The sequence below is a fragment of the Rattus rattus genome, chromosome 5 (assembly GCF_011064425.1).
Source record: "Rattus rattus isolate New Zealand chromosome 5, Rrattus_CSIRO_v1, whole genome shotgun sequence".
NCBI classification, from domain to species: Eukaryota; Metazoa; Chordata; class Mammalia; order Rodentia; family Muridae; genus Rattus; species Rattus rattus.
Genome location: NC_046158.1, coordinates 15160962 through 15180102, shown reverse-complemented (window position 1 = coordinate 15180102; position 19141 = coordinate 15160962). Strand labels below are relative to the sequence as shown.

At 36.8% G+C, this 19141-nt stretch overlaps 1 protein-coding gene and 1 non-coding gene across 3 annotated transcripts in view; both read left to right on the top strand.

Moving 5' to 3' along the window:
* Positions 1-19141, top strand: part of Rc3h2 (ring finger and CCCH-type domains 2) — a 55656-nt gene that overhangs the window by 10634 nt on the left and 25881 nt on the right. For both annotated transcript variants that reach the window (XM_032903199.1, XM_032903200.1), the window contains exons 5-10: positions 2444-2677; positions 8444-8619; positions 13299-13499; positions 14084-14216; positions 14339-14457; positions 15817-15929. In XM_032903199.1, the coding sequence (XP_032759090.1) occupies positions 2444-2677; positions 8444-8619; positions 13299-13499; positions 14084-14216; positions 14339-14457; positions 15817-15929 (976 nt within the window). The remainder of the gene's footprint in view (positions 1-2443; positions 2678-8443; positions 8620-13298; positions 13500-14083; positions 14217-14338; positions 14458-15816; positions 15930-19141) is intronic.
* LOC116902623 lies at positions 13882-13992 on the top strand. The gene has a single exon (XR_004388201.1). It is a non-coding gene; the product is annotated as a small nucleolar RNA SNORD90 (small nucleolar RNA).

The window sequence follows — 19141 nt, the reverse complement described above, 5'->3', positions numbered from 1 at the left end:
TTTTTTCTGGTTAGCTAGCTATTCCTTATAAATGTAATAGTTTTTGAATGAGTCAAATATTTATTTTGTGCCTGTTAATAGAACATGGGCTTGGGAAGCTTTACTTTACACGAATATACATTCTTGACCTACATGTAAAACTTGTATTTCAGTAAAAGGAAAAACTATAATAAACAGTATGATGAATTAGGTTATATAGTGTAAGTGATAATTTATATAAAAAAATACATAGGAGTTAGAATATCAGTGTGAAAGGATAAAGACTCTTAAATAAGTCTGTAGATTTTAAGAATGTCTAATGAAGTTCTTGTTTAGAGTGTGGCTTTTGAAAATAAATTGAGGTAAAAGAAGTGAAATAGGTACCCATGTAGTTCCTGGAAAAGTGTTTTCTAGGCAGAAGGAGTAGCCATTCAGTGTATTGTTCCCATGGCAAGAGGAGTGTGCTTGGAGTAATATGAGTGAGGAGACTGCTTCAAGGAAAGTTGAGGTAAAATATCGTGAGGGAAGGACATGTGCTGACTTTCAGACTATTTAAAGACTTGAGCTTTTGCTCTTAGTGAAGTTGGGAAGTGGTACTGGACAGAGTGATGACATAATCTGACTGATATTAAAGGGTCACTTTATTCTCCAGACTGTGTAGAAGGACAAAAGTAAAAGCACAGAGTTAAGAAGCAGTTGAGCAGTTAATAAAAGTAGAGCTTGGTACCAAGTTTGGATGCATTTTGAAGGTAAGGCAAGAATATTTCCCTAAGAATGTTTCCTGGATTTGGAGTTTGAGAGACAGAGTAGAAGGGGCAAGTGCAATTCCTGAAGTTTTTGCTTGAGCACCTGCAAAGAGGCTTGCCACAGCTTTTGGGTAGATCAGGTTTGGATAAAAAGCTCTAGTCAATTTTGGTTTTAGTAAATTTGAGCCATGTAAGATTCACTTAGAGCAGTCAACCTTCTTAACACTGTGACCTTTTAACACAGTTTCTCATGTTACGGTAAGCAACAGCTACAAAATTATTTTTTGTTGCTACTTCATAACTATAATTTTGCTACTGTTCATGAATCATATTATAAACATCTAATATGCAGGATACCTGATGTGACCCCTGTGAAAGGGTTGCTTGACCCCCAAAGAAATAATGACCCACAGAACCACTGACTTAGATGGTATTTTATGCCACTGGATATATGAATTTTGAATAAGCATGAAGTGCATGGTCTGTAACTTTGGGGATTATTATGATATGAAATTTTTTAGAGCAATAAGACGAGATGAGATCATTTAAGTAATGCATTTATAAGTAAGTCTCTTTAAGTAGGTAGATCAGGGTAAGAGTTAAAAACTGCTGTCAGAGGATGCTAGATAGAAAAAAAAACTAAGAAAATGGAATGTTCTGGTAACCAAAACAAAGTGCTTTAAAGAGTAAAGTAATTTATATTGAAAGTTACTGGAAAGTCAAAGTAAGGGTTGAGGATTAACTGTGGATTTAGTGGGGTTGGGGATTTAGCTCAGTGGTAGAGCGCTTGCCTAGGAAGCGCAAGGCCCTGGGTTCGGTCCCCAGCTCCGAAAAAAAAACAAAAAAAAAACAAAAAACTGTGGATTTAGTAAAGTGCATATAACTGTCTTGAGCAATTAGATGTAAAAGATAGTGTAGCAAAACTTTAATTGGAACAGGTTTTCAAGATTGTGAAGCAAGAAGTTGAAAATAATATATATAGAAAAATATAAGATAGCCAGGCTGAAAGCAGAAGAACTAGAAGTTTAAGGGCAGCATGGGTACATAGCATGTTTGAGACCAGTCTAGGCTTCGTCTTCAAAAAAGGAAACAGTGAGAGAGAAAGGCAGATAATAGAAGATTTACTATACAAGGAAGTAAAGAAATAAGACAGCAAGTAAAGGAAAAAGAATACTTTAAAAAAAATCTATTTCCATTTTTAAGACAGATGAAATGGTGGCACACTTGTTCTAATGTAATTTGCTGAAGGAAACGATTTAACAGGACGGGGGCGGGGTAGGGGAAGAAATGTATGATATAGAAGAGTGGAGGATTTCTGAGCACTGCCCCGTTGTAGGTTCAAAGGAAGGGAACTATATTTAAACAATGTTACATATTTCTTCTGGGCAATTTCATTTTTAAAAATGGCTATTATTGTTACTTTTTAAGGTTAAAATTTGTATTCACTTGTCTGTAAATTTACCTCTAGTTTCTTTATTAAAGACAGAGAGTAAGGTAAATTCCAATATAGAGTTGGATAGATCAAGCCTATAGAACAAGGCACTGAAATGAAATCTGAAGCATTAAGAATTAGGTTCTTTATTACTACGGAATGGTAATAAACAGGGACAGAATATTCACTTAAAAAATAAAATATCATTTAATAATTAAATACAGATGATAAAAATTGTCTTTATTTTAACTGAAAATGTTGTTTCTTATGTCTCCATTTGTTAAAGGTGTAGCTAGTTTGAACCAGAGTGCCCTGAGCCGTCCAATGCAAAGGAAACTAGTTACACTTGTAAACTGTCAACTGGTGGAGGAAGAAGGTCGTGTCAGAGCTATGCGAGCGGCCCGTTCACTAGGAGAAAGAACTGTGACAGAACTGATACTGCAGCACCAGAACCCTCAGCAGCTGTCTGCCAACCTGTGGGCTGCTGTCAGGGCTCGAGGATGCCAGTTTCTAGGGCCAGGTAAAATAGATCATCATTTTAGTGTTTTTATTGGCTATCAGACTTTGAGGATACCAATTTTTAGGGCCAAGTAAAAATCCTGCATATCTTGACATAGTATTGTGTGACTCATAGTCTATTCTTATAGCCAGTGCTTTGGAAGAAACTTCTCATTTAATCCCTAGGCATCAGTGAGATAAAGGACTCATCTCCAATTTGCAAATTATTAAATTGATCTAAGAAGGGGCCTACAACTGTACAGATAGTAGTATGTGAAGGAAGGTAAAGTATTGGGGGAGGGTGAATTATAGAAATAATAAGCTTTAATTGATAGTTAATATTTGGAAAACATAAAAAATATTAAACCAGCAAGAAATTCCCTTATGATCAATGCTATGTATATCCTGTTTAAAACAATCTTTATGCCAAGTTATGAAGTACTTTGTTTCTTGGAGATTTGTTAGCTCTTGGTTTAGAACTGTAATTTGGGTAGAATTTGTATAAGAAACAAATTTTGTTTGGATGGTTTTGGGTTGTTGTTTTTTTAATAAGTCTCATAAACAGTTAAGGCTGGCCTAGAGTACTTTGTGAATAGTACAGGCTGGCCTCCAACTTTGTATTACTTCTGTCTCAGCTGGGAAACATTTTTCTGTAAAGATTTAATTTTGTCTGTGTGAGTGTATGTCACACATATAGAGGTACTTGAGACCAGAGGAGGCTATCAGATATCCTGGAACTGGAGTTATGGACAATAGTGAGCTGACTGGGGTGCTCAGAACTACACACAGAACCTCTGGAAAAGTAGCAAATGTTCTTAACCACTGAGCCATCTTTTCAGCTCTTAGGAAACTTTTATTTTGTTTTTGTTTTTTTGAGACAGTATTAGGATTTTTTTTAATATTTATTTTTTATTAGATATTTTATGTATTTACATTTCAGGTGTAATCCCCTTTCCCTCTCTCTCCTCCTCCCCCTGCTTTTATGAAGATGCTCTCACTCTCGCCCACCCACTCCTACCTCAACACCCTGGCATTCCCTGGCACACTGGGGAAACAAGCCTTCACAGGGCTTCTGCTATTGATGCCGGACAATGCTATCCTTTGCTACATATGCAGCTGGAGCCATGGGTCCCTCCATGTGTACTCTTTCTTTGGTGGGTTAGTCCTTGGGAGCTCAAGCTTATGGTTGGTTGATAATTGCTGTTGCAAACCCCTTCATCTCCTTCAGTCCTTTCTCTTAACTCCTTTGGGGTCCCTGTGCTCAGTCTGATAGTTAGCTGCACGCATCCTCATCTATATCAGTAAGGTTCTAGCAAAGCCTCTCAGGAGACATCCATATCAGGCTCCTATCAGCAAGCACTGCTTGGCATCAGCAATAGTGACTGGGTTTGGTGGCTGGGTTTGGATCCCCAGGTAGGATGATCTCTGGGTGGCCTTTCCTTCAGTCCCTGCTCCACTCTTTGTCCCTGTATTTTCTCCCATGAGTATTTTGTTCCTCCTTCTAAGAAGGACTGAAGCATCCGCACTTTGGTCTTCCTTCTTCTTGATCTTCATCTGGTCTATAAATTATATCTTGGATATTCCCAACTTTTGGTTAATAGTCACTTACCAGTGAGTGCATACCATGTGTGTTCTTTTGTGACTGTGTTATCTCACTCAGGATGATATTTTCAAGTTCCATCCATTTGCCTAAGAATTTCACGTAGTCATTGTTTTTAATAGTATTCCATTGTGTAAATGTACCACATTTTCTGTATCCATTCCTTAGGAAATAATTTTTTTTTTTTTCTGGGGCTGGGGACTGAACCCAGGACCTTGCGCTTCCCAGGTAAGCGCTCTACCACTGAGCCAAATCCCCAACCCCTAGGAAATAATTTTTAATGAGAAACATTAAGACAACTGGAATGAAATATGGCTAAAGAATTAGGCCCTTTTTAATTATCTTTGAAAACTTAAACCAACTGTAAGCAAATGTTTCTAAGATGATGGGAAAAATAAAATGGGAACTAGATATTAAGATTAAGGAAATTCGTTACTTTTTTTTTTTTCTTTTTTTCGGAGCTGGGGACTGAACCTAGGACTTTGCACTTGCTAGGCAAGCACTCTACCACTGATCTAAATCCCAAACGCCTAGTTACTTTTGTTAGATGTGATAATGATTTTATTTTGAAAGTTTAAAAAACATCACCTATTAGAAGTATTTAAGAGTAAAGTAATATTTTGTCTTGGACTTACATCAAAGCATAACAAGTAAAATAAACTAGAAAAGTGAAAAAGTAGACAAACCTTTCTGAAAGCAGTTAAAAATAAATGTTTTTTCATTTTGATATGCTTTAAATTTTGCAAGTACAATGTTGAAAAACCTCATTCTTTATGGTTTTAATTTAAGGATGTTACTTTTGGATATTCGTTTTATTTTTTATCTGTAAAAGTACTAGTTACAAATTTTCTTATTGTCTCCAAAAGCCTGATTTAAAAGTTTTAATATGTAAATAAGAGATGGATAGAAAACAAGCCTTTATAGTTGTAGTTTTCAATCTTCCTAATGCTATAACCCTTTAATACAGTTCATGTATGGTGACTCCACCCCGCACTCCTCCCCACCCCGTCTTAGTCAGGGTTTTTATTCCTGCACAAACATCACGACCAAGAAGCAAGTTGGGGAGGCAAGGGTTTATTCATTCAGCTTACACTTCCATGTTGCTGTTCATCATCAAAGGAAGTCAGGACTGGAACTCAGGCAGGTCAGGGAGCAGGAGCTGATGCAGAAGTCATGGAAGGATATTACTTACTGGCTTGCTTCCCCTGGCTTGATCAGCTTGCTGTCTTATAGAACCTAAGACCACCAGCCCAGGGATGGCATCCCCACAAAGGCTGGGTCATCCCCAATCACTAGTTGAGAAAATGCTGCTGAATTTCATGGAGGCATTTCTCAAGGGAGGCTTTTTCTGTGATAATTCCACCTGTTTCTTGACACAAAACTAGCCAGCACACATATAAAACCATAAAATTATTTCATTGATACTTTATAACTGTAATTTTGCTACTGTTATGAATCATAATGTAAATATTTTGATACTCAGGATACCTGGGAAACGATACCAAAGGGGTCATAACCCACACAGGTTGAGAACCACTGCTACAAAAGATACTGAAAGTCTTTAGTTAGTATGGAAATGTAAATCATCCTTGGCTGTCCTGGAACTTGCTCTATAAACCGGGCCACCCTTGAACTTATAGAAATCTGCCTGCCACTGCTCTCCAAGTGTTAGGCTTCAAGGCATGTACCACCATTTAGCAGCTCTGTTGCTAGACCATGACCGGGTTCCCACAACACACACACACACACACACACACACACACACTCATCTCACATTTAAACAAATGAGATGCTACTTAAATTTTGATTTGTCATAATTAAAACCAAAAATCCACCTGATAAGTTAGTAATGATGCGGAAAATATGACATAGGAAATGTTGCTTTCCTGTACAGATAAGATTTTGGCAAGCCTCCTAAAATTAAACATTACTAAGGAGTTTACTAGGTCTTCTGATACTTGGACACAAGTGTTTATAATAGTAATATTTACAATAATTAAAAGGTGGGCACAAGCTGGTCATCATCGTTCATACCTGTAATTTTAGCACTTGGGAGGATCAAGTAAAAAGATGAGTTGGAGGCCAGCTTGGGATTTCAAGACCTGTCTCAAAGACCTTCAGTGTTGATTTCACTAATGTGCCACCGTGTTTTATCTTTAATGTTCTTTTTTTCCCCCATTATTTATTTATTCATTTTACATCCCAATACTTTTGTTCTTGCCACCTTCCCAAAGATTTTAGTGTTCTTTTTTTTTTTTTTTTTTGGAGCTGGGGACCCAACCCAGGGCCTTGGTAGAGCTGTAGGCAAATTTTACCACTGAGATAAATTGGTTTTAGTGTTCTTTTTTATCTGGAACTTTTCCCTGTATTATCTCGATAGGGATAGTCTTGAATATAGGCCATTTATAGTAAAGAAAAGGTAAAAGCAGTTTTTTTGTCAGTCAACTAATAAAGGCATAGTCAAAGCATAATGTGTTCATAGAGTACTGTCTAACCATGTAAAGAAATGTAAACCAAAATTTGATTATATCCGTGGAGTGATACATGCTGCTTGTAGATGATGTTTGAAAATACTGTGGTACTGATAGGAAATGAGTGATTGGCGAGGAGAAAATATTACCAGAAATGAGTTCTTGATGATTATGAGTTTCCTTTAGAGCAGTGAAAAATGTCTTTGAACTAGGTACAGTTAATGGTTGTACAACATTGTGAATGTACTAAATGCCTTTGGATATTGCAAACCACCTTTTTATTTTACATTGCTGGGGTGGAATTAAGGCCCTTGTATTATAATAGGCAAGAAAGAATTCTATGGCTAAGATAATATAAGCCTATTTTGTTGTTTTATCTTTTTGTTTTTTCTAGACAGAGTTTCTTTGTGTAGAATTGACTGTCCTGCAACTCGATTTGTAGATCAGGCAGGCCTCAAACTTGTCTGCCCTGATATAAATCAAGCAAACAAGCAAGCAGGCAAGCAGTAAAAGTGAAATTAATGTCTTTAGGTACTCTACCTAAAGGCCAGTATTATTTAAATTATAGACACAATAGTTTTTGACAGGCACAGAAACTGTCTTGTGCATAAACCAAGTTTGTATGTCCTTAAGAATTATCACTGTCAAAGTAGTTCTGTTTTCATGAATTACTTTCTCATCAAAATCATATCTAATTGATTGTTGTATACCTACAGAAGATATTTTATTAAAAGTTTTGTACCCTGGGCTGGAGAGATGACTCAGTGGTTGAGAGCAGTTACTGCTATTGTAGAGTTTGAATCCTAGAATCTATATCCAGTGACTCATTTGTAACTCAAGTCTCTTAAGTGATCAGACCTCTGGCCTGATAATGCAAATGCATCTGTACTTAGATGTATAGACTCAGGCTGAGGTATACATAATCTTAAAAATAATAATAAAAATAAAGGATATTCTGTTCACATCTGTGTTCTAAATGATTAGTGCAAAGTATATATGTCTTCCCTTTCATCCCCCCTTGGTAACTTTTAAATTTTTTATTTATATGACTGTAAAGGTGATTCACTGATTAAGATCACTCTTTGCTCTTGCCAAGGACCTCAGGTTGAATTCTTAGTATCCACATAGTGGCTTACCATCTGTAAACTCCACTTTTAGGTGTCCTGTGACACCTATGTTTCTAATTGCTATGGACACCAGGCACACATATGGAACATGCACACACATGTAGGGAAATTTTTCACATAAGTATAAATTTTTTTAAAAAGTTTAATATTGTGAACTGAACATGGTGGCATGACATATGTTTTTAATCCCAGCACTTGGAAAGCAGATGCAAGCAATTATGTATGAGGCCAGCCTGGGCTACAGATTGAGTCAGGACAGACAGAGGTACACAGAGAAACCCTGTCTTGAAAAGCCAAAAGCAACAAAGTTAATTTGTATGTGTGTATGTTGGATCTGTTTAACTGCATCATGACATGAGTGGACATCAGAGGACAACTTTGTGGAGTCTTTTCTTCCACAGTTACCTGGGTTCTGGGGATTGAACTCAGATTGCTAGCCTTGATCAACAAACACCTTTACCTCATGAGTTGCTTTGCTGACACTTGATTGATGTTATATATTTGATTTCCTCTTTGCATTCTAATTGGCCATAGATTATACCACCATAAGTTAATACCCAAATATAATTTTGCTCCTTTACTGTTTCTAGCTATGCAAGAAGAAGCCTTGAAGTTAGTATTGCTGGCATTAGAAGATGGTTCTGCTCTCTCTAGGAAAGTTCTGGTACTTTTTGTTGTGCAAAGACTAGAACCAAGATTTCCTCAGGCATCAAAAACAAGTATTGGCCATGTTGTGCAGCTACTGTACCGAGCTTCTTGTTTTAAGGTAAGCACTATACAACTATCTGAAGACTACAGGTTTATACCTAAGATGGAGGCTTCTAAGAATCCATGTTACCAGTCTAGTGACCCTCAGAAATAGACTATTTCTAAAGAAGAAATGTTGAATTGAACATATATAAAATCCTAACTTTAGATTCTTAGAGGAACTTGTAAAAATGAACTGAGACACCTCTCTTCTTTATATCCGTTGCTTTAACAAAGCACATTGTAGGCTTTGCAAGAAGAGGAAGTATTTGAAATTCATTGTTTTCTTTATCTTTCATGTACTGATGAAAGTCTTCAATGTAAAATTAGTCCACAGAAAATTCAAAAGTTGAGAAGATTGTCATGCTGTATGGTATTTTGTTTGATGGCATGTGAAAACTATTTTAAAATGAAATTTTAGGTCACTGATAGATGAGGAGCTACCTAAATCCCTGTTTTCCATCTATTATCAGTTGTGGAAAACATTTACTCTATCGGGGCTTCCACCCTGTCTTTGATTATTCAGTTCCCTGAGAAAAGACATACAACTTTTAATATTATAATAAGCCTTAAAAGGACTAGAGAGATGGCTCAGGGCTTAAGACAGTTAAGACAGGACTGACAATTCCCCCAGAGGTCCTGCGATCAATTCCCAGCAACCACCTGGTGGCTCAAAGCCATCTGTAATGGGTTCCGATGCCCTCTTCTTGTGTGTCTGAAGACAGCTATGCATATATTAGAAAGAAAAAAGAATAAGCACTAGAGCTGGGTAGACATCTACCCTCTAAGACATTAAAATCTATTTCCCCATCAATAACTCCAAATTATAATTTGCCATGTTCCATCTGGGCTGCTGTTAACTTCAGTTGGCCAGCCCTCGTGGCCATGACTAATGTTACCCATGGTGTGAAAACACCTTCTCTCTATCCCTCCTTGTGGTTCTTCTCAGACCCCAAGCCTGCCAGTGTCTCTTGTGCACAACTATTGACTGTTGGAATCTTTATTTAACCACAGTTGTAGATTAAGAAGCAAGGTCACATTGTATGTGTGAATTCTTTGGTCCCCATGAGCAGCCAGGCCTTGGGGGCCAGTATTTAGCTTTACATAGGTAGTGAAAGAGCAAACCTGAACAGTTATTCAAGTGTGAGTTGTTAGCTCGCACCTCACTGCTTGTGTGACAGTAAATCACACATGTCAACCTTCCTTTGCTCATTTTAAGGCTCTAAGATTTAAAAAGTTCCTTTGTAAGTATTCTAATTAAGAGAACTGGTGATTGATGATGGAAGTATGTTCAAATGGATTTGTTTACCTTTGCTAATGAAGTTTGGATACTTTACCTGATAGTTGTGGTACTTGAGTTCATGTCCTTAAAGGAGGTAATGATTTAAGTGATGCTCTGATTTCTTCCAACATCATGTTTTCACACAAAGTAGCCAAGTTATAGAGATCATTGTTATTCTCACTTGACTGACTAGGCTTTCCCACTATCTTTCACTGAAATATCCAACCCTTTTTTTTCTCTTGGTATCAAACTACTCTTTGGTTTATGATTGTTACATATTTATAGTTCCCAGTGTTTACATCACACTAGGTTACAATGTGTTTCAATTTTTTTCATCTCATCCTTACTGTCATACAATTTAAGATGCTAAAGATAGGCAAACTTAAGGGCCAAAAGATACTACTTAAATGACATTTAATTTTAGGAAACTAATTTCAGTCCAGCGATCACTGTCCATTGTCCTTCAATCACCTTTGCCAACTTAGCAACTAGGTTTTTGTGGCTGTATGATCTTTCCTCGGGATTAAGATTGCTATAATCATGATCAAATACAGCAGATCATCAGGCAATTTCTAATAAGAATTGTAATACATGGCAATGAAATAACTTTGTGGATAAAGATGCTCTCTACTGAGCCTGTTGACAAGTTTGAAACCTGAATCCCACATGTTAGAAGGAGAGTGCTGATGGCTGTTACTTTTCCTCTCACGTCCACACATGTGCATGGCACGTACATGCCCACATATATACATACCAAATAAATAATATTCATATATAGATAGATCCTTTTCTGTACAGATTGTTTGCTTACTGAACATGGAATTAGAACAAGGATAATTAATGATTCTCATGCATAGTGTAGTGGTTCCCAACTGAAAGCACAGCATTCGAGTCATCTATATGTTATGTTTTTGGGCTCTAATACCAGGAATCCTTATTCAGTAGATTTGAGAGTATATCTTTCAAAGCTTCATAAATAGGTCTGATTGTTTTGTGTTGTTTTTCAAGACAGGTTTTCTTATACCCTACATTGACCTTGACCTTGTGATGTAGCTGAGGATGACTGTAAACTTTTGATCCTCTTCCTCTTACCTCCCAACTTCTGAGATGATGGTGCGCATCACTGCAGTGTCTAGTTTTTATGTGGTGCTGGAGATCAAACTCCAGCTTTGTTCATGCTAGGGAAGCCCTCCACCAACTCAGCTACAACTTTAGCCCTTCACACAGGATCTCTGTGCATTATTAGTACTTTAAATGGCTCAGGCTCTGTTAGTTACCCAAGTCTTCAACTGCTTAGGTGCTTTGGCTACCCATGGGGCACAATGTATACACTGTACACTATATGGTGGTTAGGTGTGTGCTATAATTCTCTAGATAGTTTTTCCCCCTCCTATTTAAGTTAATAATTGATCCTTTTATTTTCTGATGTTCTCATAAAGTAGGTTATTGAAGAATACCGACTTTCTAAGTTACGTCCACCACCACCCCATACACATTCATTATTAAAGTTTAAGATAGTATTGACTGGAGCTGGAGTGATAAATGGCTCAGTGGTTAAGAATACTTGCTGCTCTTGAAGAAGACCTGGGTTTGGTTTTCAGTATCTATATGGTGGTTCCAGGGAATCTGACACCCTTTTCTGGCCTCCATGGATACAAAGCACACCTGTAATGTACACGTATACATGCACGTGAATACTCATTCACATAAAATAAATAAAAGAATATATTAATTACAACATTGAGTATCTCAAACACATACCTATTTATAGATTTCCAAAGAGTTCATGGCCTATTCTGATAGATTTTTCTGTCTCATGTTATTGGGGTATATTGCCACTGTCTGATATGCCAGCAGCAGAAATAAAAATAGTTACTAAAGCAGGACATAGAAGCCTATACCCCATATTCCTAGCATCTGGGCGGTTCAGACAAGGGTATTTCTGCAGTTTTGAGTCTGTGATTGAGACCCTCTCAGTACACATAACCACTAAGATAGCTGGATGGTTTTGTTTTGTTTTGTTTTTCTTTTACCAATTAGGAAAACAAAATTGTGCTTGTTTGTGACAGGATCTTGTTGTATAACACAAGCCAAACTTTGTGCTCATGATTCTTCTGTTTCAGCCTCTTGAATGCTTTTTATTTTAGGTATATGCCATCATGCGCAGCAGGGAATTTTGAGTTTTGAATTGATAAATGATTTGTCCAGTTTGAATCTCAAAATTTGGTGTGGTTTTATATGTACTTTGAGTCTTAAGTCTCAGGGCTCATTCAGTGAGATGGATGGAAGACAAAACAAATAAGATGGAAGATGAATATTCACTTCTAAAGTTGTCCTCTTGACCTACACACAGTCATCACACACAAAGATTTAATCAGAATTAAAAGAAGCAAAACACTTACTTCGGATAGCACTGTTCTAGGTACACAGTTCTCAACCTTAGAAATAGTATTCTACTTTCTGAAACTGCAATATCTCTCTCATTTCTCAAAGAACCACAGTAAATACTGCTCCTACTAATCTACTTCAGCCCTCTTAGAAAGATGTGATATACTCAGCCTGTGCTTCTCCTCAAACAAGAAAGCAGTACTTTTTCACTAAAACAGTTTAAAAAAAAAAAACAAAAACACCTTTCTAAACAAGGAAAATGATGTTTTAGAGACAGGTACCTAATCATAGTGCTTCTGTGAAAACTCTCAGTGACTTTTCATTCCCTTCAGGATTTACTGTCTAATTTACCATAGTATTTAAGAGCATTTGTGAGTCTTCTTATATATATTATAACTTTTAACTCTGTCCTCTGTTCATTCATGGTAGTTGGTTGGTTGATTTGTTTGTTTGTTTAGTTGGTTGGTGTTTTGTTATTTTTCCCCATCCTTTAGACAGGGTTTCTCTGTGTAGCTCTGGCTGTCCTGGAACTCACTGTGTAGAATTGCTTTGCCTCTGCCTCCTCAGTGGAGTGCTGGGATCAAAGGCATATTTTACCACTGCCTGGCATTACCACTTGGTTTTTAGAATTTGCTTTTCCCCTTTTTCCTAAAGAAATTCTATTTTTAGAGATGTAGGCCACATAGTCTTCAGCTAAGGAAAACATTTTCTGAAAAATTTCTGTTTACTTGTCATATTTAATTGCCTTTTGTTTATGTTACCATAGAGCCTATAACACCACCCTTATTGTAATTTTTTGTTTCTAAGTCTTTCTTTCCTGCCAAATGCTGATGAACTCAAGAAAAAGATTGAGTATGTAATTATATAGTTTCTGTTTTGTTCTGAAAAGGAGTTTGTATTGGCATTTTCTACTTTTTGTGGTATCTGGTATGTCCCAATCCCCACACCCAAAGTAAAAGAACTGGATAAGAGGAAAAAGCAGACCAATTCTAATGAGTTTGATTTTTTTTTTTTCTTCCCATTTTTAGGTTACTAAAAGGGATGAAGACTCTTCCCTGATGCAGCTGAAGGAGGAATTTCGGAGTTATGAGGCACTACGCAGAGAACATGATGCCCAAATTGTTCATATTGCCATGGAAGCAGGACTCCGTATTTCACCTGAGCAGTGGTCTTCACTGCTATATGGGGACTTGGCTCATAAATCACACATGCAGTCTATCATTGATAAGGTTGGTAAGATTAGATTTTGTGTTCTTCCTGTCTCAGAAAATACTATAGCATAGACCGACCCTTCTCTGTTAATAACCTAATGCCCATCTGAGTAGAAAATACCCATATCTAACCTAGTGAGCATAATGACTTAGAATATTTGTGTACTTTGGGCTTTGTAGACTATTGGCTTTTACCCTCATGCTTATGTGCTCACTGAGAGCTGTAAGTCAGTGCCATTGTCTCATGATGTGACTAGTGTACTTCACATTGCTCCCCTGGAGGAAACTAAGTATAAAATGTGGAACACTTTCTACTGAATATATTTTGTTTTCTGTAGCATTGTAAAGTTGAAATCTTTTATAACTATATTATGACCCCAGAGAGCTAGTATAGCTGATAAATAATGTTTTCTAAGTGTCTAGTGATGAATTTCATAGGGCAGATTCTGAGGTGAAAATTTAATTCATCATTGATTGTCCTATTATGAAATCTGAAGACACTTGAAAACTAAGTAAGGTGATCTATTGGAAAACATTTGAATATAAATATGTTCAAAATCTAGAGTAAAAACCACTCTTTTTTTTTTTTTCCCGTTTGTTAGCTACAGTCTCCAGAATCATTTGCAAAGAGTGTCCAAGAATTGACAATTGTTTTGCAACGAACAGGTGACCCCGCTAATTTAAATAGACTGAGGCCTCATTTAGAGCTTCTTGCAAACATAGACCCTAATCCAGGTATGTGGGAAAAGGTGCCAGTGCTTGTACTTTATGGAACTCTGAGGGAAATAGCCCAAGGAATGACTGTTGATATGTTGTCTCTTTCAACCCCTACCCCATCCCTTTGGTTCGTAATTTAGATGCTGTTTCACCAACTTGGGAGCAACTGGAAAATGCAATGGTAGCTGTTAAAACAGTGGTTCATGGTCTTGTGGACTTCATACAAAATTATAGTAGGAAAGGTCATGAGACACCCCAGGTAAGTTGACTTATTACACTTCTAACTACTGCTGTGTCCAACACAGCTTCATCCTGAACATACTAACAATTTTATTGGCAAATGGACTTGGATTCTAACCCTTTCCTATTAGACGTTGTGTGTGAGAGGAGGATGTTCATGTGTATGTGCATGTGTAGCTGCACAGACTTTGACACTGAGTGACATACATAGCCTTTGCAAATTTTTATTCTGTACTCTTGAGAGAAACTCCCTTCTTATTGTACTTGGTTAGCATTTCATTTTATAAAGAGTTTAGAGGTATTTTGAACATGAGTTCACTGAATTTCAAAATGTTTGATCATTGATTCCTTCCACACATTTTGTCTAGTCCTTTTTACAGCTGAAGTTCTTTTTTTCCTTTGCTGTCTCTCAAATAAATTTGTTTTGTAATATATATGGAATTTGAAATTCCTCAATATTTGTAGTGTACTTTAGAAGGAGAAGTGGAAATACAATCCCTTATCCAAATGTCTTTTCATTTGTTCAGTTAAATATTATATTAAAAGTTATGCTATCAATATCTAACAAGGTAGGGCCAAAAGTACTCCAAAATCTGTTAACTTTTTAGTTTATTAAATAAATTTTTAATTTATTTAGACTACCATAGTATTTAATATCAAATGAATAATATTTTTATTTAAGGTCACAATAATAACATTTTCTAAGAGTTTGATGCATATTATACACTTTTTTTCCTTTTTTTTTTTTTTCTTGGTTTTTCGAGACAGGGTTTTTTTTTATAGCCCTGGCTGTCCTAAAACTGTCTATAGACCAGGCTGGTCTTGAAGTTACAGAGATTTGTCTGCCTTTGCCTCCTGAGTGCTGGGATTATAAGTATGCACCACTACCACAGGGTTGAATAGTGCATTTTTATATCTTCCCTCACTGTTTGCCTGTGACTAGAGTTGTGCATGTAAGTCAACTATAAAGTAGTAATTTTTTTTACTCCAACTGTTTTGGGGAAGCTTTTAAATGGGTAAAGATCATCATAGTTTCCATTTTTTAAAATACCTTTAAAAATTATTTAATTTTGTTTTCACAATTCGAAGATTAAGAAATAGATAGATGGGCTGGAGAGATGGCTCAGCCGTTAAAGGCTAGGCTCACAACCAAAAATGTCAGAAATATATCAATTTCAGATAACCTTCAGAAAGAAGACCTGAAGGCTTCCTCAAGGATATCTACCACTCTTAAAGTAGGAAATGATGGGTAGAACTTGTTTCGGCATGAGAATTACGTGTCTGATGTGAAAAAGACTTAAGTCTTTTAAGTTCTGAAGTCTAAAGAGTGAATAATAACTGATACCTTTTCCATCTGCTAAATGTTTTGTTTGTGTAGCCACAGCCAAACAGCAAGTATAAAACTAGTATGTGCCGAGATTTACGACAACAAGGGGGTTGTCCACGAGGAACAAATTGTACATTTGCCCATTCTCAGGAAGAGCTTGAAAAGTAAGTCTGGAAAAATGTCTTTCATGTAGGGTTATTGAGGGAGCCCTATATTGTGATGTTTCAAAGATACAGGCAGTGTGAATTGCAAAATAGCCATTTTTATGAACCCATCAGATTAAACTAGGTACAAGATTAATGTTAAAGGGTCATATTTGAAAAGAGTCACATTTAGACACTGTTTAATAGCTGGAATCTGTATTTCTTTTACCTGTGTGGAATGAAAGTCTCATTTGCTCAAGTTCAGTTGAATATACCAGCAAAATCTCAGGCAAAATGCTAATATAGACTATTTTTTTTTCTGCTATTGCTCTTTTTAACATTTTACTATAAGTTACTGAATAAAAAAAAAGTAAAAAGACCGACATGACTGCTCTTAGGTGTGGTAGAGGAGAAGTTTTATTGTAGATAAATGGGAGAGTCTAGCCAGAGGCAGAGACATTTGGGAGAGTCCAGAGTGAACATGACCCTGAGCCAGGTCTTATATTGAGATGGGAGGGGATGGGAAACCAAGAGACCCAGAGGCCAGGAAAGTAAGGGGTAGACAAAAGGGCCAGGTAAACCAAAACAGCTGGACTTTGTAAGCTCTCTGTGTATAGAATTCATATCAACACAAATTTTAAATATTAATTTTTACGTATATATGTGTATATATCTCTGTGTGCATGTCCATGGAAGCCAGAAGAGTACACAGGGCCCTCAGAGCTTGAGTTACAGGTAGTTGTGAGCCTCTTTGAGTGGATACTTGGATCTGAACTTTGGAAGAGCAGAAAATGCTCTTAATTACTGTGCCATTTTTGGGGGGTTCTAGGACAGTGGTTCTCAACTTCCCTAGTGCTGCGACCCTTTAATGCAGTTCCTCATGTTGTAATGACTTCCGACCATAAACTTGTTTTCACTGCTACTATAATTTTGCTTCTCTTAAGAATCATAAATATCTGTATTTTGTAGTGGTCTTAGATGATCCCTATGAAAGAGTTATTCAACATTTTATTCAACTGTAGGGTAATAATCCACAGGTTGAGAACTAATGCTCTAGGAAATATATTCAGCTTACCAATAACTGAAATAGACTTTTTTTTAGCTTTTAAACACTAAGTATATATATATACATATAAATCAGTTATCCTCTCTTTTCTTCTCTCTGATCTTTAGTCTCTTTGATCTTACAATATCAGTAATAAAGAGAACAATAATTATAAGACCCAATTTATTGGTTATATTTTGTGCTAGGTACCATTTTTACTTTTCAGTTAACCCATCAACTCATTTTATCCATTTTACTACTTCATCTATTTATGTTACCCAAGCTTTCCCATTTCTACTGAAAATGCCTTCTAAGGCACTCTCTAGTTATTTCCATATTTGTTTTTAAATTGTTAGATGATGCTTTACTATATTACACAATTTGGTTCAATCCTTCCTTTCAGAAAGCCATGATTCATCTTTTAGATAATATGCCAATAAAGCATTATGTACTACTTGTCTTATTTCCTTCCCTTGGTGATGTAATACATTTATGACAAATGCAGCTGGAGGATGGAAGCTGTACAATTCTGAGGTACAGTTCACCATCATGGAGGGGGAGTCATGAGGAAACACAGTTGGGCACATTGCATCCACAGTTAGGAAGCACTTAGACATAAATGCTGAATCGACTTGCATTCTACTTTTTATTCAATCTGGGACTCTAAATCATGTTATGGTGCCACCTGCTGTTATGGTGAGTCTTCCCACCCAATTAGTCAGCAAAATCCCTCATAGACATTCTGAAATGATTCTATATTTTGTAAAGTTTTCAGTCAATATTAACTGTCAGGAGTCCTCTCTTACCAGTTTGATGCTGAAACAGATCATTTTTAACCCTCAACCTAGCCTTGTTTTTAGAGGCTTGTGGCTGTTTCATAATGTAAAGTGCATTCAGTTCAACTTTAAAGGATCCCTTGGTTTTTGACAACTCCAACAACTATTTAAATTTTCAAAGTGTCATCTGAATTTAAGGCAATTACATTTTTTTAAAAATTTGTTTACTTTTTGTATATGAATGTTCTACTTGCATGTATGTATATGTACCTCATGTGTGCAGTATTCATAGAGGAGTTAGATCCCTAGGTACTGGAGTTATAGGTAACTGAGCCTTCTTGTGTGTGCTGGGAACTGAACTCAAATCCTCTGCAAGAACAGCAAGTGTTTTTTGCTGCAGAGTCACCTCTTCAGCCCCTTTTTGAGTCCTAAACAAAAAACAAAAAAAAAAAAAAATGTCAAGAAAGTTTTAACTAAATTCAACCTAGTCACGGTAAACAGTCTCACTCCAAAAAAAAAAAGAGGTTGGTCAATACAAGGTCAAGGAAAACCAAACTGAAAGTCAGCAGGCAAACTTCAAACCTATAGGTGCATGTTCTACATCTGGGGTTTTAACAAGAATCCTGTGGACTCCAAGGATTTGAGTAGTCCCATCTGTCTAGCTCCAGCAGATAACCTCTTTCTTGGGCCAGCTCTATACCAATTTGGCTCATCAAACAAATTCAGATACCCAACAGTGGCTACCCACTGTCCTGGCAACTCCAAAATCTTGGTGTCTCTATCTCAACTTTGTTTACATTTTCACTGCTTCATGTAATGGCCCTATTCATCCTCTCTACAGGAAATTCATCTTTGGAAGGCAGTGTCAGTTGCATTTCAGTGAGCTGGAGTCCAACCTGGTATACACAGTAGATTTTAAGCCATTATAGGCTACACAGAGACCCTGACTCAAAGGAAAAAAATTCCTAAAATTACAATGTCTGGCCCTAATGACTAACTGAACTCTGTGACACTGGAAGGATGCAGCCTGGCCCCCTGGGACCATGGTAGTAGTAGTTTCTGTGTGTGTAGCCCTAGAGAAATAACCTCCCTGGGCAGTAGCTATGAAGGAGCAGGAGGTCCTTTCAGCTCGTCTTCTCTGTTTTGTCTGTTTCTTCCTACAATTTGACTTTGAGAAGGTGAAGACTTCAACATCAGTAGGTGGAAGCTTATTGTCAGGAAGCCATTACTGTTGAACCAATACAGAGCACCAGGTTTCTCTTTAACCATGCTGCTGCTTTGTAAGGTTAAATTCATACTTTTCCTCAGCAAACTTCAGTTTTCATACCTTTCAGTTCCAACTTTTGCTGTTTTAAACTATCTTCTACTTAAACCTGGTTGGGAGCAGTAAAAAAAATAGCCATGCTGCAATC